The 27736-nt window shown below is 39.4% G+C and overlaps 2 protein-coding genes across 5 annotated transcripts in view; one reads left to right on the top strand and one right to left on the bottom strand.

The window, feature by feature from the left end:
- The first annotated feature begins 427 nt into the window (after positions 1–427).
- LOC116724444 (amyloid-beta A4 precursor protein-binding family A member 1-like) lies at positions 428–16272 on the top strand. Its single transcript, XM_032570161.1, has 13 exons — positions 428–686; positions 4352–6251; positions 7101–7394; positions 7784–7823; positions 8560–8705; positions 11205–11237; positions 11322–11408; positions 11786–11986; positions 13089–13268; positions 14193–14405; positions 14482–14601; positions 15410–15550; positions 15823–16272. Exons 2-13 carry the CDS (start codon positions 4413–4415, stop codon positions 15892–15894), a joined length of 3366 nt encoding a protein of 1121 aa, XP_032426052.1. The 5' UTR covers positions 428–686; positions 4352–4412; the 3' UTR covers positions 15895–16272.
- Positions 16273–19985: 3713 nt separating this feature from the next.
- tjp2a (tight junction protein 2a (zona occludens 2)) overlaps positions 19986–27736 on the bottom strand; it is a 40733-nt gene continuing 32982 nt past the window's right edge. For 3 of the 4 annotated variants that reach the window (XM_032570152.1, XM_032570149.1, XM_032570151.1), the window contains 14 exons: positions 27409–27559; positions 27215–27323; positions 26722–26947; positions 26454–26641; positions 26287–26382; positions 25487–25566; positions 25195–25405; positions 25011–25111; positions 23971–24279; positions 23071–23286; positions 22926–22940; positions 22123–22200; positions 21896–21981; positions 19986–20659 (listed from right to left, as the gene is read on the bottom strand). In XM_032570152.1, coding sequence (XP_032426043.1) covers positions 20509–20659; positions 21896–21981; positions 22123–22200; positions 22926–22940; positions 23071–23286; positions 23971–24279; positions 25011–25111; positions 25195–25405; positions 25487–25566; positions 26287–26382; positions 26454–26641; positions 26722–26947; positions 27215–27323; positions 27409–27559 — 2017 coding nt within the window. In that variant the 3' untranslated portion in view covers positions 19986–20508. The remainder of the gene's footprint in view (positions 20660–21895; positions 21982–22122; positions 22201–22925; positions 22941–23070; positions 23287–23970; positions 24280–25010; positions 25112–25194; positions 25406–25486; positions 25567–26286; positions 26383–26453; positions 26642–26721; positions 26948–27214; positions 27324–27408; positions 27560–27736) is intronic. The other variant, XM_032570150.1, reaches the window with a different exon arrangement.

Genomic DNA, 27736 nt, shown 5'->3' with positions numbered 1-27736 from the left:
CTGAATATAGTAGTTTAATAACCTGTAGGCACAATAAATAAACACTTGAAATATTTAAATCTGTTCATGAGCTTCAATTTATTTAAATTACTGGAATAACCTTTTTTTCTGTTGATGTTCAGTTTAAAATTTTACATACTTTTATAGTATAGAATTTAAATTTATACGAGTTACATTTGATTTCCCTTTGGGATCAATAAGGTATTTCTGAATTTGTTTTTAATTCATAGGCTGAATGTAAATATTCCCTGATATAAATTTTATATTTCTTTTTTTTATTATTACTTTTAATTTTTTTTGTTTGTTTAGTACTCTTTCTATTTCCATTGTTCCTGCTTTCTGTTAAGTTTGTTTTTCATGCACGCAGCCCCTGACGTCACCAGCAGCGCCCCCGCCGCGGGCCACAGCGCCCCCAGCGGCCGCTCCGGGCAGCGTGTCGCAGCGCTCTGCAGGTTGCTGATGGAGTAGGCGGGTCGAGCCGCTGCTGTCCAGCATCAGCTGCTGCTGCTAAAGGCGCTTTGTGCCTCGCTAATCCGCTCTGATGTCACGGTGCGGACGGAGGGGGCCGAGCTTTCCGTTTTAATCCCACCAGGTTGTCCGGAGGAGGGAGCAAACCGAGCCGAACCGAGCCGACCCGGGCGGGACGATGTGGACCGGAGCCGGGCCTCTCCTCCTCTAACATGAAGGTAAAATCAGCGGCTGTCACGTCCGACAGTCGAACATTTATTATGTTTGTTGGGATTATTGTGCACCTGCGGGGGGGAAATCATAAACAGCGACGTTTATAAAACCGCTCCGACATTTTTGGATGGATGTAATTTCAAAATAAATGTCATTAATTTCTAAAATCAGGCAGCCGAGGACGTTTTGTTTCAGCCTCTAAATGACAGGAAACACGGGAACAGAGTGACCACACAGGCCCGGAACCACAGATGTTTAAGAAAGAGGAACCTTTGGGCCTTAATGAAACCGAACATGACCACAGGAGGGGATTTAAGGCCTTCAAAATAAAAGCACCTGCCTGTCTTTTTATTTATTTATTTTCTTATGAATTCATCATCCTGAGCGGTCGTGACGCCTGGAAAGTGATAATTGATGCATCCCAACACGGAGCATATGCTGGCTGGGAGCTTGTGTTTGTCACGGTGTGTGACTGACACACACACACACACACACACACACACACACACACACACACACACACACCCTGGATGAATCAGGCTACGAAGAAATGCTCACATCACCTTTAATGTGAAGGTTTCTTAAAATAAATTATATATTATCAGTTCTTCAGCCTTGTAAAAATGCTGTTTCTCCTAAATGTTTCATATTTTTTCACATATTTCAAGTGTTGCAACAGTAATCACACGTGTAGAAACACCTGTAATGTTCTTTTGGGTTCTGATCCTACCTGCTTTTCACGTCTTCGGGCTTTTGAAGAATTTTGCACGTTGAATGTTTTTAATTGGTCTCATCTGAGCAAACTGCTGTGTTCTACGATGGAGTATTACAGCCAGGCTAATTAAAACATAAATAAATAATTAAAATAATGTCATGTTGTGAGAGTAAAATTGTAATAATACAATAATAAACTCAGGATATAAAGAGAATACAGCTATGAGAATAAACTCACATTGCGAGAAAAAAAGGCAGAATATTGCAGAAAAAATTTGTGTTAAGAGAATAAAGTCATAATATTAGGAGAATAAAGATCTAAAACAGTAAATAAAAAATAATACCAGAATAAAGTTGTAATATGAACAGAATAGTCATAAAATTATAGAATAAAGAGTCGAAATAATATGAGAAAAAAGTCATAATGATACAAGAATATTGTTTTTTCCAATAACTTGGAGTCACTTTCCATAGAAAATCAGATATTAGGTCACCGATATATAAAAACATAACATGTTTAGTAGCAGACAGAGGTAGAAAGCTGAAAAATTAAAGTCTTGCTTTCTCACAGCCATTACATGTAGAAAATGTCATAATATATATTTTTTATTATAATACAGGCATCACACCGCCACCTACAGGCCTGGAGGAGTTACCGCAGCTTTCTAGGTTATTTTATATGTTTGAATGGATGAAAATCTTTCTAAAAATGATGAGTTCATGAGAAGTTTCATTAAAAGTTGCTTTGGACAACCAGGTTTTGTGGATAGGGCGTCTAAAGCAGTCAGCTGAGGCGCCAACCGTTTCCTCCTCTGCAGTGGACTCAGTCTGCTGACTGTAGGTTTCTGACAGCCTGCTTTCAGACTACACAACAATCACAAACCATATTTAATTTAGATCGCTTCATGTTCCTCTTTCTCTGCAGGTTTAGATATTTATTTTATTCATGTTAAGCATTTCCCACAGTTCAGAGTGAGGGAGAAACAGAAAGCGTCTCTGCATGAAGGAAAATCAGAAAGGGAAGATTTATACTTGGTTTCTTTGTGCAAACAGACTGTTGGGATTTAAAATATGTTATTCAGGCAGCAAAACACATTTTATAAACTGAGCAAAAACAATACAGAGAGGCTGAATGGAGAGGTTTTACACCTAAAGGCCGTCTTGGCGTTGATAGATGGAAAGTGTCGCCGTTTTTCATCAGAGTTGGTTTCAGACATCAACAGTCTTTTCTGTGCAGTTTGAAGACGGAGGTTGAAATATTGCTTTTCCAAACATACAAAGTTACTGCAGATTTATTGTCAGATTGAGGTTCCTTCTGTCGATCTTTGCTTTCCAAAGACTCGCTCTTTTTCACCGTTACAGTTGCTAATCAGTCCTAAACCTCTGGTAGCCACTCAGCAGATGAATCCGCTGCGTGCTTGAGGTGTCGTCAGGATATGTTCAGCAACTTAATGATGCCTCCAAATCCCCCGGCAGCTTTCACTGCAGATGGACAGATGGAGGCGGCTCCGGCCGGGTCCGGCCATCGGCCTCGCTGCCGGGCCATCTGTGACCCAGACTGCCTTTTCCTCCCGACTCTCCTCGTCTAACCACATGGCCGCCGCTTGCCAGCTCCAATAAACCCCAAACGGGGAAGACTATTAGCCTTTCTGGTCCCATGCTGGCAGTTGTGGTTGGTGCTCAAATTACTGGATCACCATTAACCTTTACCCTTTCACTCGTTTATCCGTTTCCAGTCCAGACGTCATCATGTCCACATTTAAACAGGATCTGTTCTTCAAAATTCACACATTTTGCATGTTTTTGTACTTGGATTTCTGCTTCTAAAAATATAACCCTGTTAAAATGTGATTTTTGATTCTTATTTTAAAATTTTTTTCCACATTGACTGATTTGATTTGAATAATAACATTAAAGCTCACAACTGTTACCTTTAAGTTCAAGTTAAATAGCTGCAGCGGGCCGGATTTGGCCCGCGTGCCTCGAGTTTGACACCTGTGGAGAAGAGACAGTTTGACCTTTCTTCTTCTCTCTGCTCTACATCCATCAATCCTTCTTTTTTTGACTCCTTTGGGTTTCAAGGTTGTAGTTCAGGTAGTTTTTCTTAGCTTTTGAAATGCTAATCTGCTGCTTCAGCTAATAAAAAAAAGGCACCTTGTTGCCACGGTTACGTGTCATAGCAACTGTCAGAAAGTTAAAAGTAAGAGGAAAAAAATCCTCTTGCCTGCATCTAAAATAATTGTTCAAAGATGCAAGAATTGAACCAGGAAAACGATGAACTGAATGATCTGATGTTTGGGTAAAATAACTCTAAAGGCTTTTTTAAAATCTTAAATCAGGTTTTCTAGTTTCTGTTCTTCCTTTGACCTTTTCTGGAGCTGATCTGATATTCGGTGAAGTTGCAGTAAATCCTGGTCGTCTTCTGAGCGTCGCGTTAAATAAATATCAGAACGGATCTGGTCGTTTTCGTTCACAGAGCATATTTATTATTCAGAGTGCTGCCCGATCTGCTCCCCTCTGTCAGCTCCTATCAGGTACCAGATAAAGGTCCCTCCTTGTCCTCCTGCCCTTCCTCCTCCTCCTCCTCCTCCTCCTGGTGCCATCTGCCAGCTGCTGGTGGACGGATGAACATTGCAGATTAAATGATTCTCTGAGGATTTACATTTTTAGTATTAGTGAAACAAAAGCAGGGTGGGGCCAAAGTTAAACATCATGTCATGTTTGCCTTTTTTCACACAGTGCCTTGAAAATGTTTTTAAACCTCCATCCGTTTATTTCATTGGGATTTTATGTGACACCAACACAATGTAGTGTAGAAGATAAATATTGAGTGATTAGGCCATTTTAACATATAAATACAATTATGGGGTGCTGTTTGTAGAGTTAATGTTTAAAATGAATAAATATTCTCTTCAGCTAGTAAAGGCAGACTGTCTCTTGTCTCTTTCTCTTCCAGGTTGGTCTGTGAGTGGGTTGATGATCTGCAAAGCCGTTCTGAGTCCAATCCCGTCCCAGAAATGAGTCAAAAGTATCAGGAAGATGCCACAGGCGAAGCAGACGAGGAGCCGATGGGGGCCTCTGTGCCTCCGAGGACCAGGCAGCCCAACGGAACCAACGGCGAACCGCCCGTCCGTCGCTCCTGGAGGCCGTGTCAGATGCAGAACCAGGATGGGGAAATGCCTCCTCACCATCCCCACCGGCATCACCACCACTCTGCACATCATCACCACCATCACCACCCAGCCGGTCGCGGACCTCCTCGTCACCGCCGCCGGCCTCCGTCAGGGCAAGTTCAGAGTCCTGGTGCGGCCCCGACGGTCGTCTCTGCCGGGCCAGACGGGGCTGAGGGTCAGGATGCCGAGCCCCGTCCCGTGCAACAACACCGTCCTGCCGTTGCCCGCTACCGCCGTCATGGTGACCCAAACCCCAGACTTAGAAATCACAGACAGAGGCAGCAGTTTAGAGAAATCCAGGTGTCTTCACCTGGCGCTGGAGAGAGAGAAGGTGCAGCCGAGATACGGGAGCAGGAAGTCTGTTTTGTTGATCCTGTCCTGAACCAATCACAAGACAGAGGATCTCCTCATCAGACTCCAGTCGCTGTTGTTACTCCTACACATGTCAGTTCTGCTCCTGCAATGGGTGACGTGCAACTTGAGCCCCAAAATACACCGGCTGACGCTGAAGAAGACCACGATGAGTACAAAGCAGAGCATGAAGAGGAATCGGAGGAAGTCAAAGAGAAAGAGGAACACAAAGAAGTAGAGGAGGATGGAAACTTCCAGCCCACTGGAGGGAACCCAAGCTGTAGCCACAATGAAAGAGCAGAAGAAGCAGAAAGGGTGGAGGAGGACCGGGAAGGAGTCATGGAGAACGCAGAAGAGGATCCTACAGCTCAGGGAAGTGAAATTACAGATCTCTGCTCGGACACGGAGAGCGCCGCCTCTCTGAGCATGGATGGACCTCTCCACAGCCCGCCTCCTTTACAGTCACCAACTCCTCCCTCCTCTCCTGACGTACCACCTTTCCCCCAGCTGGACCACTTCAGTGAGGACATCAGTATGAGCTCGCTACCTGACAACAATCCTTTACCTGAAGAAGAGGAAGAGGATTGCTCCGAATCTTGCTCACTGTCTCACTCAACTTCTTGCTCCGAGTCTCACCCTAAAACCTATGCAGAATTTTACACGGAGTCCCACCAGAAGACATACACAGAGCCTGTCTTTGAGTCGTATTCTGAGCCAAAATGTCATCCAAACTCTTTCCCCGAACCTCTGAAGACCTCCTACCCTGAAATGCAGCGGGAACCTTGTCGACAATCTGGTTGGAGACCCGAGTCTAACAAAGCCCAGCAAGAGTCCCAGCAGGAGACCTTTGTCGGACATAGAGTGAAGAGTGTTCAAAAAGGGGCGCCATCCTCCCCTACGGAGAGTTCCCACCACACTGCAAGGCAGGGTAGGAACCGAGGGTCCCGTCCCTTCCCTATAGACCGCTCTGTTGGCTGCCGGCTACACCACTACGACGGGCAGTCCGACAGCGAGGGCGATAGTGCTGATAAAAGCCCTCTATCCAAGACTGGTAGGCTGGCATCTAGGCAGCCACAACCCCAATCTAAGACCCAATCACCTGGACCGGCTGGGGTGGGTGAAGACAGGAATTTGGCGGGTCTCTCAGGGGATGCTACAAAAGGATCAGGAGATGCCATCAGCCTGGCAATTAAAGACATCAAAGAGGCAATTGAGGGAGTGAAGACCAAGGCGGTGCGGTCTCCCTACACACCAGACCAACCGGTGGAGCCGATCTGGGTGATGAGACAAGAGGTCAGCCCAACGGAGGAAGCATATCCAATGCAAACCAACGTTAGTATGACACCCAGAGTTGTTGACTTTGGTCAAAGTTTGTAACTTTTTCCAATGAAGAATCTGAATCTGTAAATCAAGTAAGAACATTCAGTCTGGAGTAGAGAACCAGATGTTTTCCTAGTTGATAGGAAGAGAAGTTGGCCCCACCACCTCCTGTAAATTAATCCGTTTGTGCAGCCATCATTTTAAAGATATTAATAAATCATCATAGAGATTATGAAAGGTCAACCAGCCAGGCCACATTTACCAAATCAAACAAATTTGGTGTCAATCAACTGCACTACAAAATACTTTAGCTGCATGTCAATTTTGTTTGATTTTGTACATTTTGTACTTGAACAATGTTGTTTTGCATTTACTCATGTTTTATATTATTATATCCTTTCAATTCAATATCAAATAAAGGTCACTAGAGACAATAAAACATAAAAAGTCTCTTCTTCAAGCTATTTGCTTTTCTCAAAACGTTAGCAAACAATCGTTGCTGGTTAACGTTTGGTTGTGACGTATTTAATGCGCCAATTTGACGCTATGAAGCTAATTTCTTATTGCCTGCGCTGTAAACAACTGTCCTCTACTGCGAAAAGAGAAATGCGACCTGAACAAAATGGCTGTTAATCTTATTAAAATGTTTATAGGCGTAGCTGAAAACGGAAATGAACGGCTTCGTTTAGCCATTGCTAAAACTACAGGCAGACTACAGCGCAGAAAATTGACGTCATTGTTCAGAATTTCTCCTTCTGTTCGCTGATTGGCCCGTTAGAAATTCTACCGGAGGAAGTTATCAGTTTGCTAGCTTATGCTAGAAACTAACTTACAACGTTTTCCGCCATCTTCCCCCCGCAGACGTCTCCTCACTCCCCTTCTCGGTCGACTCTGGAGTCTCCGTCCCGCTACAGCGTCAGTCCTCTGAGAGCCGAGACGTCCAGGAACCCGCAACATGGCCACGCACCGCCGCCCCAACACAACCATCACCACCACCAGGGCTACCAGTCGCAGCCACGGGCACCGCAGACCTTCACACCCACGACGCCGACTCAGCAACCATCAGGTCAACGTCTGCAGCAACAGCAGAGTCCGGAGCAATCTTCTGCGCAAGCGCAGCCATCGTCGCCCCCTCAGAAGGCGTCCATCCAGGAAGTAAACGTTTAACCGCACTACGATAGACACACATTATTAAGTTATTCAATAAATATTTATAATTTAAATAGTCCCATATCATCGATATTTAAAAATATACCGAAATATTCATAAAAACCTTTACCAATTACATTGAGGAAGCAACAATAATTACTTATATCTTTTTTTTTTTAGTTAATTCATAATCTTATTTTCAACTTTGTAGTTAAACTTGAATGTTTTGCTCAGTAATAAATTATAGTAACTTAAAGATTATAGTAAGTTAAACCCTCAAAGCAGCAGAAAGTCCTGTGGAAGAAAAACCTTTCTAAGGTCCTGCTTTGTGTAAATGAGTTTTGATCTTTGGTGTGAAAGTGACCAGAATGTTTTGTGTTGTTGTGATTTCTCAGATTCGCCGAGCTCTTCCTCCCTTTCCCACATTTGTGGACGGTGAGTGAATATAAACAAAACAAATGATCCATTTTGTCTTTGAATAATGTCTTCATATATAAACTGCTGTTCTGCATATACAGTAAAATTAACTGAAATTTAAATATAAAATAGTTAAATGTTTTCCTGTACATGTTGTTTTGGTTTGTTGTGGATGTTTCTGTTTGAAAACCATATACCGGTTTTCCAGTGCTGCCTGCTGGATAGTTAGCTTTAGCTAAAAGCCGCTCTTTCGTCTGGATCCTCTGGTTTTCGGAGGCCAGAAAGAGAGTTTGGGTCAATAGAACTGGTGCTAAACAAGCTTTTACACCAGTTAAACCAGTTTGATAGAAAATACTTCCAAACACCAACAAATTTGGGTTTAGTGTGACACATGGTGAGTTTCATGCTTTAGGTAAATATCATGTTGTAGTAGCACTTCAGCATTAGCTTCAGGTGAATACCATATTGGTGTAGCTTGTTAGCATTAGCTTCCGGTAAATAAAAATGTTTTAGTAGCATTTAGCATTAGTGTTGATGTGGCACTTTAGCATCAGCAGGACTAATGTTTCTGATTAGTATTTCAGGGTTAGCACAGTTAGCTCTAGACACTGACAGCTAAACGTTTCACCTTTATCTCCATCATCTGACACTAAGTGTTGGGAAACTCTTAGCCATTAGCATGAACATCCAAATTAAACACTGTTGTCATGGAGACAGTGTTGCCTGCTTTAACATCTGCGTGTGGTTCCTGCAGTTCCAGGACCGTGTGACCCAGAGGATCTGATTGACGGCATCATCTTTGCTGCGACCTACCTGGGCTGCACCCACCTGCTGTCAGAGCGGACGCCCTCCAAGAGCGCCCGCATGCAGCAGGCGCAGGAGGCCATGAGCCGAGTCCGGGTGAGAAACGCCACGCAGACGTTACAGAGACCTTGTTGTTGTTTTCTGAAACTAATTTGGCTTTTTATGTTTGTTTTATATTAATGGCTTCTTCCTCACTGATTTCTCCTTTCAACACGTCAGTATGACATCCTGCCTGCATCTTTTACATTTTAGTTTTGGGTTAATTAGCATAAATTCTGTCTCATTCTGACATTTGATTGATAAAAATAATTTAGCAAAACTAACTGACCTGAAAAAATAAAACATTTATTCTGATTTAACTTCAAACCACAAGGAAAAATAATTTATATATTTAATTAATAACTAAACAGTTAGTTAAGCAACATTTAGCTTGTTAGCTAAATATTTAGTTTGAAAATTAAATGTTTAGAAAAATATTTCCTAAATTGTAAAATAAATATTTAGCCTACAAGTTAAGTGTTTACCTCTAAATTAAATATTAAAATTTTTTATTTTGCTAATTAAATACTTAGTTCTAAATTTAAACATTTAGCTTCCGAGCTAAATGTTTAGCTTGCAAAATAAATACTTTGTTTTCCAAACTAAACATTTTCTGAATATTTCGTTTGGAACGATATTTAGTTAACAAGCTGTGATATTTATAAATGTAAAATTAATCTGGTGAAAATATGACATGAAAAATGAAAAAGTAAAAAAGATAAAAATTTTCCCTGCAGGCTAAATAAGCAGAAATATTTTGGTTATTTTTCAATGTGTGATTTCACAAACGGCACTCCATATATAAACGCTTGAAAAGCAACTTTTAACCTCAGAGTTTTACTTTTTAAGTAAATTATTAAATTCTAAGTCACCACAGAGATTCGTTACACTTTTAAAAAATGAAATAAAAGCTTTTATTAGTTTTATTTTTGTGCCTCCAGACTTGCTGTCACGTTGCTCTTTTTGAAGTCAGGTGACGCCGCCCGCGGCTTTGTGCGGCGGGATTACTTTTGGATCGCTGCGTCCTTCCCAGAGTCGGTCCGGCTTTTCCTCCGGGCCCCCGCTGCTCGGCGACGGCGCTGGGGCCCCAGAGATGTCAAACACAGTTAGCGAGAAGCTTTTAGCTTCATTCTGTGGGAGCAGAACCACCAACCCACCAGGATTTCTGCTTGCATTACCGTCCAGGAAGTAAATAGTGCATAAGCCACAAATATATATGAAAAAAGAGACGATGAAGTGGAGATATGGGAGGCAGAAAGAGAGACGAGTGAAGGAAGACGGGAGATTTTAAAGCTTCTTTTAAATGTTGTTCTGTAGATCTGTGTCCAGATCTGATTAGCATTCCTCCTGCAGATTGAGCTCATACTGCAGCCTGGATCCAGAAAGACTTTATTTACTCCAGAAATAAAGGAGTAAGTAGAGAAATCAGAGCTGAAATCTGGCAGCAGCCGACTGGATACAAATACACTGCAAAAACACAAAATATGACCAAGTAGTTTTGGCTTCTAGTGCAAATACCTCAGTTTACTTAAAATAAGACAAAACTCACAAGTAAGTTTTCAGCAAGACAGAAGAGTTTGATTTAAGTCAATGATTCTTTATTTTTGATAAAAATGTAAGAATTTTTATACATTTTTTAAAATTTTGATAAAAGAATTTTGGAGAAAATGCACAACATGATTTTTATTTCAACGTTTTAACTTAAGTAATCGGTACGATGGCAAATTAAGGGCAAAGATACAAGAAAAACAAATAAAACAAGTAAATTTCTGCCAAAAAAATTGAAATTTTGAAATTAATCTCAGACACTTTCTAGAAAAAAAAAGCTTGGAAACTTTTAAGTTTTAAAAGTTGAACATTTTCCTGAAAAACATTCAGAAATTGTGAGATTAATCTCAGAAATCTTGGAGAAAAACTAGGAATCTTTGTGTTTCAGAAGTTTAAAATTTGCTAAAAAAAAAAAACAAACCCACAATTTGACACTAATCTGAAATTTGAGAAAAAAATTATTTTTTTTCTGAGTTTAAAAATATCAAAAATATTCCAGGAAAGAAAAACTAACATTTTGAGATTAATATCACAATTTTTTGAGTTTGAAAAGTTGGAAATTTGCAGAAAATAATGAATAAATCAAGAATAATATCAAATATGTCTAATATTCCTTAAAATACATCTTAAAATCATAAACATTTAGAACAAAAGAAGAATCTGTTTTTTAAATTAAGCTTAATTTTAATATTTCCAGAGGTTTCTGAGTTAATTTTGGTCGCATTGTGACTCCGCCGGCTGCCTCAAACACATGCGGCCCGTTTTGTCTTCAGGCCGCGTTGTGTCACTCTGATGCAGAGGAAACTGGTGACGATGTCGGTCGCAGACGCCTCTGGCGTCCGGCTGCTGCCAAACATGGCCGCCGCTGACCTCCCACACACACGGACACATAGAAACAGAAACCTCTAAGCCTCTTCTGTCCCTTTGTTTGGCATTTGGAGTCGAGTCAGTGCAGCGGACGAGGCAACCGAGTTGCTCTGAAAATGTTTTCTGCTTTCTGATCTGCAGGCGGCTCAGAAACAGGCGAAGAACAGGAAGAAGGTGAGTCGCTGCTGGGTGGCTGTATTTATGTAAAAACCGATGATTATTTACAACCGGAGGTTTTTCATTTCTGTGTTTCCGTAGAGTCCAGACAGCGAGAGTCCGTCCACAGCCGAGGTCGACCTGTTCATGTCCACACAGAGGATCAAAGTCCTCAATGCAGACACACAGGTAAAAAACCAACATCATTTTCATCCTTTTCAGAGCTAAAGCCACAACAAAGCAGGGAAATACGCCACCACACTTTCTATAGAAGCTGGTAAAAAGACCTAAAAAGAAGCTATATGGGCTAAAGGTTTTCAAAGTTAGCAAAAGCACTAAACAAAAAATTAGCTTAGCTAGTAGCGGATTAGCATTAGTGTATCTTCCACTGCGCCTGAGTTGCTGCTAGTCTCTAAATGTCATTAATAGTAAAATAAAAAACTAACAGTAACTTTACTGTCACATTCCTGAGAACATTTGATGCTTTTTCTTCATTAAATATATTTGTATTAGATTAAATTGAAGACGGTAATATCACAGCTTCTGGTCTGATTTCTTTCCTGCAGGAGGCGCTAATGGACCTGCCGCTGAGAACCATATCGTACATCGCCGACATCGGCAACATGGTGGTCCTGATGGCGAGGGGTAAGATGGTGAGGTCGCGCAGCGCTCAGGAGAACCTGGACCACACAGCTGAGCAGACGGACCTGAACCACGACGACACCAGGATGTACAGGATGATCTGCCACGTGTTCGAGTCCGAGGATGTGAGTCATGATCAAGTCCTTAACGAAGGGTTGGTGTTAAAAACAAAACTAAACCCGTTTTTAAAATGTTTAAACTTATTCCAATACAGTAATTTAATGTTTTCAACTATAAATGACTTTTGAGTGATTTTTCTCACTTTAGGATCCAGATTTGATTGTTTTAGACTCTTTACACATTCCTTATAAAACACAGAAAATGATTTTTGAAAGATTTTGTGTTGGTAAAAATACAAAATGGTGATTTTTTAAAAAGGTTTTTATAAACTTGTTTGAAAAAGTAGCTCAAAATGAATGAAAATGTTGATTTTAATGTCAGAATATGCAACACTAGTCATGAGTCTGTTGTGTTTAAAAATGAGTGAATTACATAACTGGTTAAAAAAAGAAAAAAACTTACATGGTTTAAAACCTTTATAACGATCTCTGCTCTGAACAAATCTGTGTTTTTTACACCTAACAAAATTAGTATGGAGCTAAAGTAGAGCCATAAAGCTTGTTAAACATTTTTGAAACTGAAAAAAACAAGAATTCAAACTAAATATTATTTAATTTTTTTTAGTTTCTACACATTTCAAAAAATGTTTTAACAACAAATAAACTTCATGGCAAAATTTTAGCTCCATACAATTTAGAAACCACTTATCAGACTCAAGGTTGTATTATTATTATTTATCTTAAAGAAACTTTATGGACCCAATTTTGCAGGTTCAAAATTATTTTTAATTTTTATTTTTCCAGTTACAAAGTTTTTCTTTTTAAATAACTTAATGGCCCCAATTTAGCTCCATAAAAGTTTGGAATGCTATCATGAAACAAGAGCTGAATTCCTTAAAAGCCCAAAAACTTAGTAATTTTATTTCTTAAGTAATAAAGTGCTTGTTTAAGTTTTTTAAAAAGATTTAATAAATTGACTCAAATCAGCATCAATAAATCTGTTAAACTCGTCATGTAGACATAAATGTCATCAAGGAGATAAAAACTTAACTTGATGGTTAAGATATTTATTTCAGAAAGTGTTGGATTGGATTTATGGGTTGAGTTTTTAGTAAATATTAGTTAAATAAACAGTTTTAAACATTTTCGTGACGTTTTCTCATTTCAGGCGCAGCTCATCGCTCAGTCCATCGGTCAGTCCTTCAGCGTGGCCTACCAGGAGTTCCTCAGGGCCAACGGCATCGACCCCGAGGACCTGAGCCAGAGGGAGTACAGCGACCTGCTCAACACTCAGGACATGTACAACGACGACCTCATCCACTTCTCCAAGTCCGAGAACTGCAGAGACGTAAGCCGGCCACCAGAGGGAGCTGAACTAACTTTATTTGTTTCACCTCCATGTTGAGCATAAAAAATATTCACCAATTTTGTGTTTTCTAAAAGAGCATCACCAGCTCTGCTTTGGCTGATCAGAGTTATTTTTGTTTTAAATGAACGTCTGGTTTGGAGCCTCAGCAACAAATGAGTCTTTTTTTCATCCAAAACCGTAGAACCACACAGGAAATGAATATGGAGTTAAAATGGGGCCAATAAAGTTTGTTAAAAAGAAAATTTGAAACATAAATAAAAACGGTTAAAAATGATTTAAAACTAAAATTATATTTAACAAAAAAAAAAGAAAATTTTAAAAGTAATTATTATTATTATTATTTCAACATAAAAATGTTCAGTTATAAAAAGGAATATTTTGCAACTGAACATGAAGTTGAAAAACTACTTTTTAGATTTAGTTTAAAAAAGAAAAAAGTACGGCGCTTTCTTGCCATAAAGTTTTCTAAAAAAATCATTTTTTTAAAACTGAAAAGAAAATTTAATTAAATTCAAAACTGCTTTTCAGATTCATATTAAAAGTAACAAAACTGTTGAGGAATTTTTGCAAACCATAGACACCAAAGGATGCTAAGCTATAAAATTTGTTACTTTTTTTCTTTTTTTTTAAAACTGTAAAAAAATAAATAAATAAAAAAAACCCTCAAAATTAAGTTGAAAACTACTTTTGATATTAAATAAAAGAACATGAATTTATTGTGTTTTCTGTAGAACAGCATTACCGTCTTTTCTGTGCCTGGTGTCAGTTATTTTTGGCATCTCTGGCCCTCCGGCGGGTTTAAATGAACAGCTGGTTTTTTCAGACGCAGCTGTGCTGCAGTGTCATAAACAACCTTCCTGATCTCAGCGAAGGTGAATTTCTCAAACCGTTTCCCACCTGCAGGTTTACATCGAGAAGCAGAAAGGCGAGATCCTGGGTGTGGTGATCGTGGAGTCGGGTTGGGGCTCCATACTTCCCACCGTCATCATCGCCAGCCTGATGCACGGCGGGCCGGCCGAGAAGTCCGGCAGGCTGAACATCGGAGACCAAATCATGACGATAAACGGGACGAGCCTGGTGGGCTTACCGCTCAGCACCTGCCAGAGCATCATCAAGGTACCTGCAGCGTTCCTCCCTCCTCCTGGTTTCCCTCTCGTGAGAATAAATTTAACCGCGTTGTTGTTTCCTTCAGGGTCTGAAGTCTCAGTCGAGGATCAAGATGAACATCGTCCGCTGTCCTCCGGTCACCATGGTGCTGATCCGAAGGCCGGACCTGCGGTACCAGCTGGGCTTCAGCGTCCAGAACGGGATCGTAAGTAACAAATTTTAGCAGAAACAGGAAAGGACAGGAAGTAGACGGTAAAACCACACAGAGGTACTTTCTGTGGGAAAGAAAATCAAAAGTTTTAGAAAGATCTAAACAATCAGCCCTGAACCAAAAACTGGAGGTCAGAATATGAGAATGATGTCAAATTACCAGATTAAAGTTTGAATAATGCGAGAAGTCCAACGACAAAGTCATAACTTTGAGAATAAACACCAAAAAAAAAGTCACATGGTGGGAAAAAAGCTGTACAAGTATTAAGTCACAATATTAAGTTGTAGTAATACGAAAATAAAGTCGTAAAACAAAACATCAAAATAAAAACTAAAAGAAAAACAATAAAACGAGTGGACCAGGAATACTTCCTATAGGAAAGAAAAACTAAAGGAATGTGTGAAAGAAATGTTCTGTGTGGAAATGAAATGGAACAAAGGAAGGAAAAAAAACAGCCAACCAGGTGTACTTTCTAATAGGAAAGTAAAAATACAGGAAGTGTTCAGAAAGTAGCTCCATACGTGGCTCTATCCAGAATGACGACTCAAAAACACAAAACGCCGGGCAAGGAGGAGCTTGAAATAAATGGAAAGAAAACTGAATATGGAGTACTTTCTATGACAAAAAAAAATCGTTACCGACAGCAACAACAGAAAAACACTGAACCAGGAATACTTTCTGCAAAACAAGACATCTTACAAAGTTAACGATTTAACTTTAAAGACTTTAGTTTGTGTTTCAGATCATTTTTTATTATTTCCTGGTCGTCTCGTCGAGCTGATTCCTCGTCTTCTTCCTGCAGATCTGCAGCCTGATGAGAGGCGGCATCGCTGAGCGCGGCGGCGTCCGCGTCGGCCACCGCATCATCGAGATCAACGGGCAGAGCGTCGTGGCGACGCCTCACGAAAAGATCGTCCAGATCCTGTCCAACGCCATGGGAGAGGTGAGAACAGAAACCAGTTTGGAACTGGTTTCCAGGACAAAATGTCTTCCATCAGAGCAAACAGCAGGAACTGGAATAAATAATATTAGGAGCAAAAGGTTTTCCTGATGAAATTTAAATTACCAGAGAAAATAAAAGTATTTGAAATATTTGCTCCACAGTGGGTCGATTTAATTAGCCGCTTTGCTAGCAGACAAAGTAAATGATTCATTTTGAGCAGAATTTTTATTATTCCCAGATAAAAACAACATTTTGGTTTCTTTCTTCTCCAGATCCACATGAAGACGATGCCTGCAGCCATGTACCGCCTGCTGACGGCGCAGGAGCAACCCGTCTACATCTGAGCTGCTCTTTAGGCTCCGCCCCCTGCCGTTTTAAGCTCCACCTCCCGTTTAAGCCCCGCCCCCTCATTCCGGATCGATCTCACTGGACTTGCCTTAATCTGTACAGCTGACTGTGGTGTAAATCGTCTGCGGTGTGGCAGCAGAAGGCAAACCGTCTCACTTTAGGCCGAGTGTTAACGTGACATTTTAGGTTCGACCAAAGATAATCTGTGGGTTTGATTTTTTTTTCTTGTGTAAATTTAGGCTGCAAACAGAGACGATATTAGATCAGGTTGAATAGCCGTAATATCTGAATGTATTTCAATCATGATGGACCTATAATACGAAAGAGGATCGCATGTACAATTCTGCAGAATAAATGTATGAAAATATAATGAATTCTGTTTTTTTTTTATTCATTAGAAAGAAAAAGTAAATCCATCATAATTGAAAAAAAAAACTAATATATGGAGATATATTGGTGTCAAAAGGCAACATTTTAAGCCTTTACGCTGCTTTTCCCCTCAACATAAAATAGAAATATTTTACTATGTGTAATGAATCTATGACTTAAGAAATACAAAAATTACAAAACTATGGTAATAATTCAAGAAAAAAGACATAATACCAAAATGAGGCTGTATGACAAAAAGTCAATGCTACAAAAATAAAGTCACAACAGAAAAATGGTCGTAATAATTCAAAAAACTTTAGTGTTACTTAAATAAACTCAATTTAAGGAGGTGTAATTTTAAAACCATAGAACAGAAAAGGTCACAATATTGCCAGAAACATTTTGTATCCAAATTAAGCCAGTATTTTATAAGAATAAAATTGTACGACAATAACACAAAATACAGGAATAAAATTGTAATAAAACGAGAATAAAGTTGAAATAGTACAAGAAAAACGTCTCGATACAAAAATTATGCCAAGATAAAGTCAGAATACAACAAATCGTACGACAAAGTCATAACCTTAAGAATAAAGTAATACCAGAAAAAGAGTCATATGGCGGGAAAAATGTTATACGAGAATAAATCGTACAACAGTAAGTTAAAATACAAAAGAAAATGTAATACATAAATTTATTCACAATATTGCCAGAGTAAAGTCAGAATCTTAAGAGAAGCTGCAATAAAATAAATGTCATAATACCAGAATAAAGTCGTAATACCACCACAACTCCTACACAAAAATAATTAAATAAGGAATGTTAAATTATCTAAAATATTAAAACTTTTTTCCATTGGTATTTAAAATATTAACATTAGAAAGTACTTCAGTCTTTAACAATGGAAACAAAAAACCTTGATCTGTTCCTTTTAAAATCCAGAATCTTCCACGTTTTATTTTCCCTGCAAAAAGTTTGAAAGTGAAAAAAAAACAACTGAAACTTTGAGGAATGTGTAAAAAAAAATGTTTTATTCATCTGAATTTTACAAGAGTGAGCAGTGAAACACTCAGGAGATCACAAACTACAAAAACCACAAATCACAAACTAAAGACATCATGATTGTCGCCACTTCCCTTCTGTGCACAAACACTTAGACTAGAGTGGGTTTATATCGTCAGTATAAAAATAGAAGCAGTAAAAAGGTGATTGTCTCGGCTGCAAACAACCTTTTAAATTCCTCAGTTTGTTCCAGAGGAAACCAGGAATAAATGAAATAACTTTCCCTCCAGACTGTAGAATCAGCTCAATATAAACAGTAACAGCAGGAATTCACAACGTCGCGTTACGGCCAGTTTAGGTGAACAAAACAGGAGTTCATTTCTGCAAAAAAACATAGAAATTTTTAGATTGAGCTCAGAAGTTTTCTAGAAAAAAAGGTGGACGTTTCCGAGTTTCAAAAGTGAAGAAAGAAATTTACTTTCGGAAGATTTCTGGGTTTGAAGAGAAAATATTCATGTTTTTTCAAGAAAATTGCCAATATTAGAATGAAAATTTCAGAATTTTTCCTCAACTTTTTGGCTTTTAGAGCTCAGAAATTTCCATGTTTTTCTAAAAAATGTCTGTTTTTTATAGAATTTTTCTGAAATTCTTTTGGAGCAAATAAAGGTTCAACTTTTGAAACAGAAATTTTTAAAGTTTCTTCCAGAAAATTTCTGATTAGTCTCCAAATTTTAGAGTTGGTTTTCTAGTAAATGTATGACTTTTCAAACTCAATCATTTTTTCCATAAAATTTCTGAGACTAATCTCAAAATTTGAGATTTTTCTGGCAAATCTTTGACTTTCCTGATTATAAAAAAAATCTGACTTTTGAAACTTCAAAATTTCTGAGTTTTGTGACGGACATTTATTCCTTTTTTTCCATCTAGAACGGCCGTAATACGCTGTTGTAGGAATGACGTCTGTTTAAAATCAAGTTTTTAAGTTTTTAACAGGAAAACCGAAATGCTTCCAGGTTTTTCATCCAGCCTCTGAATTTGACAGCAGCTTCATTTCCCAGCTAGAATCAGGAGTAAAAAGGCACCGCGACAGTTTCCTGCTACCCAGAATGCAACTTTCTCCCCCAGTAAATCTGGGTTTTATTCTGGAAATCAAACAGAAGCAGAAGTGAAGCCTAAAAACTACAGCTGAACTTTTCCTCTGATTGTTTGTTATTCAACTCTGTTTTTAGGGGAATGATTTCTTCTTAAATTGTGACACGAGACAGTAAATATTTTTATCATTTTACTTATTCTTCTACACTTAAATATGCTGAAATTACATAAATAGTTCTGTACAAAAGTCTTGAGTTTTCCCTTATTACTTCCAAGGCATCCAGATTTTCTAAACTGAATAATTCAATCAATAATTTGCCACAATTTCTGAAGGTCTGAAGTGTTTCTTTGGACTCTGGGAGCTTTTTTCCAGTTTAACGGACAGAAAATGATTCTAGCAGCAAAAACGTGATTATTTTATTCGCCCTGACAGCAGCTGAGGTCAAAGTGTGAATAAAAACACTTTGCAGCTCAATTTCACAGCAGTTATGATTTACAAGCGAAGCAAAGTCATTAAAAATTTTGTGGACTTGTTCAACTAAAACAGATTTTAAATCGTCTGCAGAAACCTGGAAAAAAGTTCCAACTGCAAAAATAACATTTGTGATTTTCAGCAATAAAATTGAAAACAAAAACAGCAGTTATAATTTGTAACTTAGGTAAAGTCACTCCAAGGAGAGAAAACTTTATTTTAATTTAATTTTGTAAAATGTTGCTTTTAGAGGGAGAAAATCACAACTAAACTGATGTAAAGACAGAAATTTAATGTTTTTGTTTCACAGCAGTTACACTGTGAACCAGAATTAAAGTCACCAGGAGTTTATGTACAAACTTCATTAAATGAGCCATTAATGTGCATTTTATTTATTTTCACTCTAAAGAAAATGTAGACTTTAATCCTGAAAAACAGAGCTAATTTTCTACTGTAGAAAATATATAAAATAAGGTAAATATGGGACAAAACAGCAGGAAGGTACAAATACAAGATGGTGGCAGGAAGTGAGAAAACAGATAATATTCAAAATAGTTTAGTTTATGATGAAATTACCAGATTAAATTCTTAAAAACATCTTTATGGAGAATGTTAGTGCCAATCCATGTTGAATTTAATGAATAAAAATCTATTTCTCCACTTAAATTAACTATTTCTATTCATATATTTGAATGTTAGTCGTCTGAAATGTGACATTCATCATGTTTTACCTGATTAATCCTGTTTAAAGTTTCTCATTTCTGGAAAATAGGAGATGTAGAGGAATTTAATCTGAGATAATGGAATTATTAAACCATATACATATAAGCACAGGGTAAAATAATTTTTCTGTTTTTCTATAAACTTTTCCATTTAAAACTTCCAAGTTCAAATTTCTAGATTTTTAATCAGGTCATTTAATGAAAGTAAATTAAGGTTTATTATATCTATAAATCGTAACCAATACAATAGTTTCATCGCTTTGTTTGGTTTCCAGGACTAATTTAGACCAGTTCTGTTTCATTTTTACAATCTGGATTCAATTATTTTATGTTTATTGCTGAAAAAAAAAAATATATATATATATTGATACTTCATTTGGCAAGTAAATAATAATTAGTTTAAGAATCTATCATAAAATCCTGTTTTAAGATAACAGACAAAAACAAGCATTTTGTTTTGTTTTGTTTCTGTGGGGATATTTAGATAGAAATAAAACTTCTAGATGGTGGAACATGATTATTAAATCTCTCACCTTGTAGAACCAGGTAGCAGCTCTGGTGAAATTGACTGGAAGAAAAACCTTCCAGGAACTTTTCTGGTTCCTGGAAGGTTTTTAAAGACCTTCAGAAACTCTGGATGAATATTAACCAAACCAGCTTTAAAACATTTAATCTGCTGCGTGGAGGAAAAACAAACTAATTAAAGTTAAGACTTCTGCTTGATATTTGTGACGGATCGGATTCAGAAACCTTCGACTCGCCAGTGAAACACTGGAGGCTTTTAAACCCAAACCGAACATTTCGTCTCTGGAAATCAGGACCGATATTTCTTCCTCTGCGGCGCCGCCGCCGCCGGCTTCAAGAGAGTCTGGACTCGAAGCCGAAATGCGAGAAAAAAAGAAGTTCAGAAAGCGACAGAAGCTGGGGAACGACCTCACTTCCTGTTCGGAGCCTCACAGCTCGGTGTCCTTGTACTTCTGAGGGTTGTAGTATCCCCTCCGGGTCTGCTCCGCCAGCTGGCGGCGGTACTCCGCCTCGTTGTCCTCGTTTCCTCTCGTCTCCGAGTACATGGGCCTGGACATCGTCTGCGGCTCGGCGTTGGAGCTGAAAACACAAAAACAAGTCAGATCAGGTGGAAAAGGCAAAAATGGACAATATGATTTCAGCAACATGATTATTTTAACAACGGCGATTTAAAAATGTGAAAAACTCTTTGCAGCTGAAAGCTCTGAACAGCAGTTATGGTTTACAAGTGAAATAAAGTAATCTGAAACTCTGTGGACGTCTCCAAATAAAACTGATTTTAAATTATCAGCAGCTAAATAGGAGAAAGTCAAAATTAAAAATGACGACTCTGTTACAGCGGTTACACTTTAAACTTAGGTAAAGTCACGCCAAGCAAACTGCAACCAACTTTAAATTCATTTCGCAGTGACAGAGAGAAATAAAACTAAACTGATCTAGAAAGAGAAATTTTAATTTTTGTTTCACAGTGGTTACAATAGAAGTCACCAGGAGTTGCGATGGATAAACGTCTCTAAAATGACCCCCCAAAAAAATGCATCCTTAAATTTGAGCTCTAAAGAGAATTAATCTCTTAACTCTGAAAATCAGAGTTAATACTCTTGTGTAGAAAATGTACAAAATAAGGGAAATATAGGATAAAACAGGAAGGTGAGAACAAAATGGTGGAATGGAAGGAAAATAAGATTTAGCAGCAAAAACATGATTATTTTATGAACCCTGACAACAGCAGAGGGCCGAGTGCGACAAAAACTCAAATGTTTTCCACAAAAAAATAAAAATAAAATAAAAACTCCAAAATTTTACAGAAAAAAGAAAATAAAACTCTAAAAAAAAAAACTGAAAAATACTTCAGTTTGAGCTTCATGTCAAAGAATTTGGATTCTTGAAACAAACGTTACTCAGCAGGTCGTTGCTAGGCAACCAAAGTTTGAAACTGCTTCTGACGCAACAGTTTGTTGCTAAGCAACCAACCAGTGAGTCAGTTGATTCCACCAACCTAGCTTAGCTTAGCCATGTAAGCGGTTAACGTCTTTCCTCTGCCTACATTTCCCAGAATGCTGTGCGGTTCTGGATCAGAGCTCAGTGAGTATTCTATCAGATGTATCATCTATTGGTATTGATCACGTATCTATCGATTTATTGATTTATTGTTCAGCCCCAGTTGAAGATGTTTTATAAAAACATCCAGGAGATTCTGCTGCTTTGATTTTGATTTATGGAAACAAAGTTTAGTCACTTTGTGCTTCTTGTATTGTTGCTACTGACAGGAATTTAAATCGTTTCTGTAGAAAATGAGACAGAAAAAGCTCTGACCCGATTGGCTGCGGGCGGTTCAGATTGGGTTTTGGCAGCTTCATTGGGACGGCGTAGATGTCTGGATGCTTCTGGGCGATTTCCAACTGGAACAGACCCAGAAATGTCAGAGTGAATCGCAGCAAAGCCACAGAGGAGCCTTTCAGGAAGCTATTGTTCTGGCAGCCGGACCCGGAAACCTCAACGGGTCTGAATGCAGACTAAGAGAGCGGCGGGTTTTCACTGACTCGAGCGTTTTCCGCCTCCTGCAGCTCCAGAAGTCGATGAGCTCGGGCCAGGTGGTCCATCTTCTCAAAAGCTTTGATCTGGAAGAGAAGGAGGCTCAGTTAGTGGAAGGAAAACAGAAAGAAAGATGGCCGACATGGAGAGTGGAGGATTATGAGGCTGGTTGTGACTGATGAACACGGGGTTCCTACACGACTGAGTTTTATTTATTCATCCTTATATTTATATATTTCCTTATAATAATTATTATAATTAACAATATATTTAACTCATTTCAGAAACGGCTACATTGGATATTTTTGTCAATATGGTTTAATTTCCAACATTTTCCAAAGTTTAACTATTTCAGTCGTTTTCAGCTACATAAAAACTATTTACAAACCAAATTTTTAATTTTATACATGGCTGTTAAAAGTTTTACTATTCTTACTTCAATAAAATGAATTTAAAACTTTAAAATTAAACAAAAACTGAGTTTTCTCTAAAACTCAACGTTAACTTTGTGTCAAATTAACAGAAAGCTTTAAATCATAAAACTATTTGGTAATAAACTAATTCAGATTAATTTCAACCAACTTATTGTTTATAAGCAGCATAAATGCCACATTATTTTTCTCAACTATTTGCTTAAAAGTTTATATTTATTGTTAAATTTACAGTTTTTTTTAATCAAGTTGCATCATTTACAAAGACTGAGAAGCTTAAAGTGCGTCGACAGATTCAGGGTTTAACATCTGGTTAAGTCCAGAAAACGGTCAAGTTTTGTGCAGGAACCCAGAAACAGGATGTGGACATGTGGAGTTACCTGATTGGCCATTCTCTATTTCAAAACAGGAAGAGAGAAAAAGCAAAGGAGGAAGAAAAGGAAACAAGTTTACTAATCGAAGCGTAAAGGAAGAAAGGAGTGAGAAAGTGAGTCTCAAAGTAAACGGGTCGTTTGTTGTTCCCACCTTTCCCAGGAAGGACTTGTTGGCGGGGTCTTCCTCCTCCTGCTGGTTCGCCGGCGCCTGCTCCTCTGAGGACTGGTGGAGGCGCGGGATGTTGGGCTTCAAGGCCACCGGCGGAGGCGCCGGCCTGCTGGCGGCCGCCGCGTCGATGCTGCTGATGGTGCTGCTGGACTGGGACTCGTAGCTGCGCACCGAGTCGGTCCGAGTCTGGGCGCGGACCTGCAGCAAGGAGAGCAACGCTGGGTTACGGTTAGGAAGGAAGGAGGACAGGAATTCATCCATCGTTTTTACTCATCATGACAAAACTGGTGTCAAATGTTTGTGCAGCTAAAATATCATTTTAAAGATGTTAATAAATGTTTCCAGAGGTCATGAAAGGTCAACCTGGCTCCGTCTTCAAGTCACATATTTGGTGTCAATCAACTCGGCTACATTTGTGCAGCAGCAACATTTTTTATTTGTGCTGCTGTGAAGATATTAATAAAGTTTAAAAGGTCAAAAGGTCAAACAGCCACATGATCAAATCTAACAAAATTGGTGTCAAACTTGTTTTGCTGCACAAAAATTTTGCGCAGCAACAAATTTGAGATGCTTAGCAACAGTCACCGCTGTTGCTAAGCAACGTATCAAACATATCAGGTTAGTAGAAATGCTGTGTGGTCAACTGTTAGAGGATGTTGGAGGTTTCATCCCTTTGTGGAGATTAAAGTTCTGAACATGCTCCAACTGGGCCAGAATCGCCTTCTTTGTGAAAACAAAACATATTTCGCGGCGTTTCTGCCGCGACGCCATCTTGGAAATTTTTATCCAAAACACGACAAAACATCCGAGCAGCTCGACGATTCCCAGGAGTTGAGCTGCGATTCCCATCCTGAATTTGGTCGTTGAAAATCTGCCGCTCACCTTTGGTGGTTCTGGAACAAACGAAGGCGGCGGGCTGGGGTCCCGGGTCAGAACCTCCCTGCCGGGCCTCTTGGTGCGGCGCGGCTCTTCGGGCAGGACGGGCTCCGACGACCTGCTGATGGCGGAGACGGGCGTCGGGTCGTCCAGCGTCTCGTCCAGCTCGTTGTCGGTGTAAGCCCCACCCTCGTCCGCCGTGTCGTCGTAGTCGCTGGTCAGGCGGCTGTCCATGCTCAGGTAGTCGGCGCTCATGGCAGACAGGTAGGACATGCGGTCGTCCTGGAGGTCCAGGTCCTCCTCTGACCCGTCCATCTGCAGCGACGGGACGGAAAATTTAATCAGAAACTTATTTATTTCAAAACTCACTTTAAATTTAACTTGAATCATTTCATCAATAATTTTCACCTCATTTCAGAAACTGCTGATCTGAATGTTTTACTTTCTAAAATATTTAACTTTTTCTCAATAGTTTTTGCCAAAACAACATTTTAGAATTAAATAAAATCTTTGAACGACTTCAGTAATATTTTCAGCTCGTTAAACTCACTGCTTGTTAGATAAAAACAGATCATTTTAGGCCAGTAAAATGTCAGTTTTATTATTAATTTAAACACAATTTTAGATTTTTTCTCCAAAAGACCAACCATTTCAGCTGCTTAAACAATTTCACTAATTTATTTACCAATATATAAATCTAATTTCAAATATGGCTAACCTGAATTTTGTTGATGTGTTTTAATTTCCAATATATTTAAGTTTTTCTGTTTAATTTTCCCAAAATGAAAAGAATCAAAAAGCTTCAAATTCAACAAAAAGTTTTTTTTTTCATCTTCAGCTATTGAAGCAATTTACAGACCAACATTTACAGCAATTTTATACTTTTCTGGTTTGTAATTTTTACCGTTAGACTTTTTCCTTCCACTAAACCTTCTATCTGCTTGGATTAGCTGTATTGTGTGTGTGTGTGTGTGCGTGTGCACGTGGTTCATTTAGCCTTTTCTAATGAATTGGATGATTTTCTGCTTTCGTTCGGTCAGACTCACCTTCCCCTCGGACACCCACACCGCTTTCTCCTGCTGCTCCCGGATCGACTCCTTCACGCTGCCGTACCAGGCGTCGTTCGACGAGTTCAGGTCGATGGTCGCTGGATTCCCGACACACAGGAAGAGCCGCAGTGAGCGAATCGGACTAAAAGTTTGAAACGAGTCGCTCCGAGGCGCCACTGACCGGTGAAGAGGTGGGAGCAGGTCTTCTTCAGCCGGACCGCCTGTTCATACAGTTTCCTGGCGCTGCGGTTGGATCCGGGGATCAGGCGGCTCCTCATGGTTTTGACGCCCTGCTTGCTGTCCGGGTTCAGGAACACCACGATGGGATACCACTGGGTGTAGTTCAAGGTGTCCACGGCTTTGGGAGTGACGTCCAGCAGCGCGTGGAGGTCCTACAAGACGCCGCGCTTTAGGATTTTATTTCCACCATAAAGAGACTTTCAGGTAAAAGTAATAAAAAATAAACCAACTACCTGCTCAATGATTTGTCGAATGGTGTTCAGTCTCACCACTCCAGACGATTTCTCACTTCCAGCGTCTTTGGGCTCAGTTTCTGAAACACACACGTTTTTAACTTTGTTTTAAACTTTGAGTTCATTTGAATTCTATAAAAAATGAGTTTTACAGTGTAACAATTTCTGCAGTTGATTCAAAGCAAGAGAGAAAAATGTCCAGCTGATAACAGGAAGGCTGAACAGAAAACAGCAAAATAAAGTTTGATTTTCTTTTCAGTTTTAATTCTCAGTTAAATCTTTTTCCCTTTCTTTTATGTTTAAACATTTTTGGCCCATTTTAGTTCCATATTCTTGTATCATAGTTGACAACTAAAGTCACATGATCCAAAATGTAATTTCATTTTTTTCATCCAAAAAAATTTGAAGCTGAATAAAAAGAGAAGTTTGAAACAAAAAAAGTGAGAAATTTTGGATTTTTTTCCAGTTTTTAATTTTTATTCATTTATTTTTTTGGCTCCATATTTTTGCATTTTTCCAAAGCAGAAACTGTAATGAGCCCAAATCAATACCAGCAGGTGAAATATTATAGAAATATATTAATCAGAGGTCAAAGGTCTTATTGAGGATTCCTGACCAACAAAACAGAAATTACTACTGGAGTGAAAATAATAAATGCTAAACTGAGCTTCAAATTCACTGGGATTAATTGTATTTGCCATAAATTCATAATTATAACATCCTGGAAGCATCTAAGACGTATTTTATTGAACAACATGCACCAGTTATTACTGGTATAAGGAAATTTAGACGATACTTACTGGCAACAATAAACTCGTTGGGAAGGTCGCAGGCCAGTTTCTCGTTCACGACGTCAGAAATCGGTCCAAATATCACAACCGGCCTCCTGAAACCAGCTGGAAAAACAAACTGGATGTCAGGATTTACCGTCATCAGCCGAGAAGAAGAGAGGAAAAGTTTCCACTACCTTCTCGGAGCACCACTCTCTCGTACGCGGGGAACTTGGTGGCGACCGGCGCGGTGCTCAGGTCCTCTCGGCTCTTCCGCAGGTCTTTCTTCTTCCCCGCCCTTTGACCTCTCAGCCTCCAGAAGTCTCCTCTGTCGTTGCCTGACGCCGCTCTGGCAGCGTTCTGCACGTTGGCCATTTGTTCAGCTCTGAGACACAAAACAAAACCACCTCAGAGGTTTTCTGCACCGAAGTTTCACGTCTCAGACGCGTTGCTCTGACCGCCCACCTGCTCTTGTTGGGGATGATTCCCTTTTTCACCTCCGGCGACTGGCTGTCCTGGTCCATGCGGATGGCCAGCCAGTGGCCCAGCTTGCCGTCGTACAGCGTGTCGATGACCTTGAAGATCTCTCCCCTGCCGAACGGGAGGCTCTGCGGCGCCTCCTTCTCGTACTCGAAGTGGGTTCTGATGTAGAACGAGTCGCCGCGTCCGGACGCCAGAACATCTTCATACACTGGAACCAGAAACACAAAAATCATTTTGGATTCAGAGTTCACAGACACGTTTTATAAAAAATTTATTTAGAAAATTTGTTACTTATACGAGTTATTGCCGTTTTGGTCTTTAAAAAATAAAAATTTCCACTTACCTTCATATTTTGGTTCGTCTGATAATGTAATTTTTAAATATTAAATGATTGATAATTTGATCAGTTTCTCTGTACTTCAGTCGACTTTTTACCACATCATTTTTTACTGGAGTTTTATTTTTGTGTTCGTACCTTCGGGTTTGCTTTGAGCCAGGATGGTCACGTCTTCTCCTTTTGGGACCTCCAGCAGGAAGAGGACGGCGTCTTCACGCACCATCCCTCTGAAGTCAACGTTGTTCACCTGAGACAGAGAGCAGAGAGTCACTGGAAGGGTTTTCATTTAGACACCATGAGAACGTTGGAATACGAGGACCTGAAGGCGGCACCTTAACGATCTGATCTCCGGTCTGAAGACCCTCCTGCTCGGCCGGACTGTCCTCCTGAACGCCGGCGATGAAGATGCCGACGTCATTCCCTCCGGCTAGCCGCAGCCCAACGCTGTCGCCTTTCTTGAAGCGCACCATTATCGTGTTTGGCCTTTTGTCACGAAAACAGTTTTAAAAGTTTAGAAAAACAGACAAATTCTCCTTTAATTACTCATATAGGCAGATTTGGCTGGAGGATTAAAAGCTGCTGGCTGAAGACGACTAGCGTTGGTTTTAACTGTTAGCATAACGAGCTAAATCTTAAATGTACGCCTGATATATAAAAGAA

Source organism: Xiphophorus hellerii, chromosome 8, assembly GCF_003331165.1.
Source record: "Xiphophorus hellerii strain 12219 chromosome 8, Xiphophorus_hellerii-4.1, whole genome shotgun sequence".
NCBI classification, from domain to species: domain Eukaryota; kingdom Metazoa; phylum Chordata; class Actinopteri; order Cyprinodontiformes; family Poeciliidae; genus Xiphophorus; species Xiphophorus hellerii.
Note: the sequence above shows the minus strand (reverse complement) of the source record. Positions and strands in the feature narration are given on the sequence as shown.

Bases quoted from the DNA above. Each gene is read 5' to 3' on its own strand.
- LOC116724444 (XM_032570161.1), top strand. From the start codon at position 4,413: ATGAGTCAAAAGTATCAGGAAGATGCCACAGGCGAAGCAGACGAGGAG. The intron at 7,395-7,783 runs GTAAACGTTTAA...GTGATTTCTCAG, and splicing joins AGAAGGCGTCCATCCAGGAA to ATTCGCCGAGCTCTTCCTCC. The intron at 11,987-13,088 runs GTGAGTCATGAT...TTCTCATTTCAG, and splicing joins ACGTGTTCGAGTCCGAGGAT to GCGCAGCTCATCGCTCAGTC.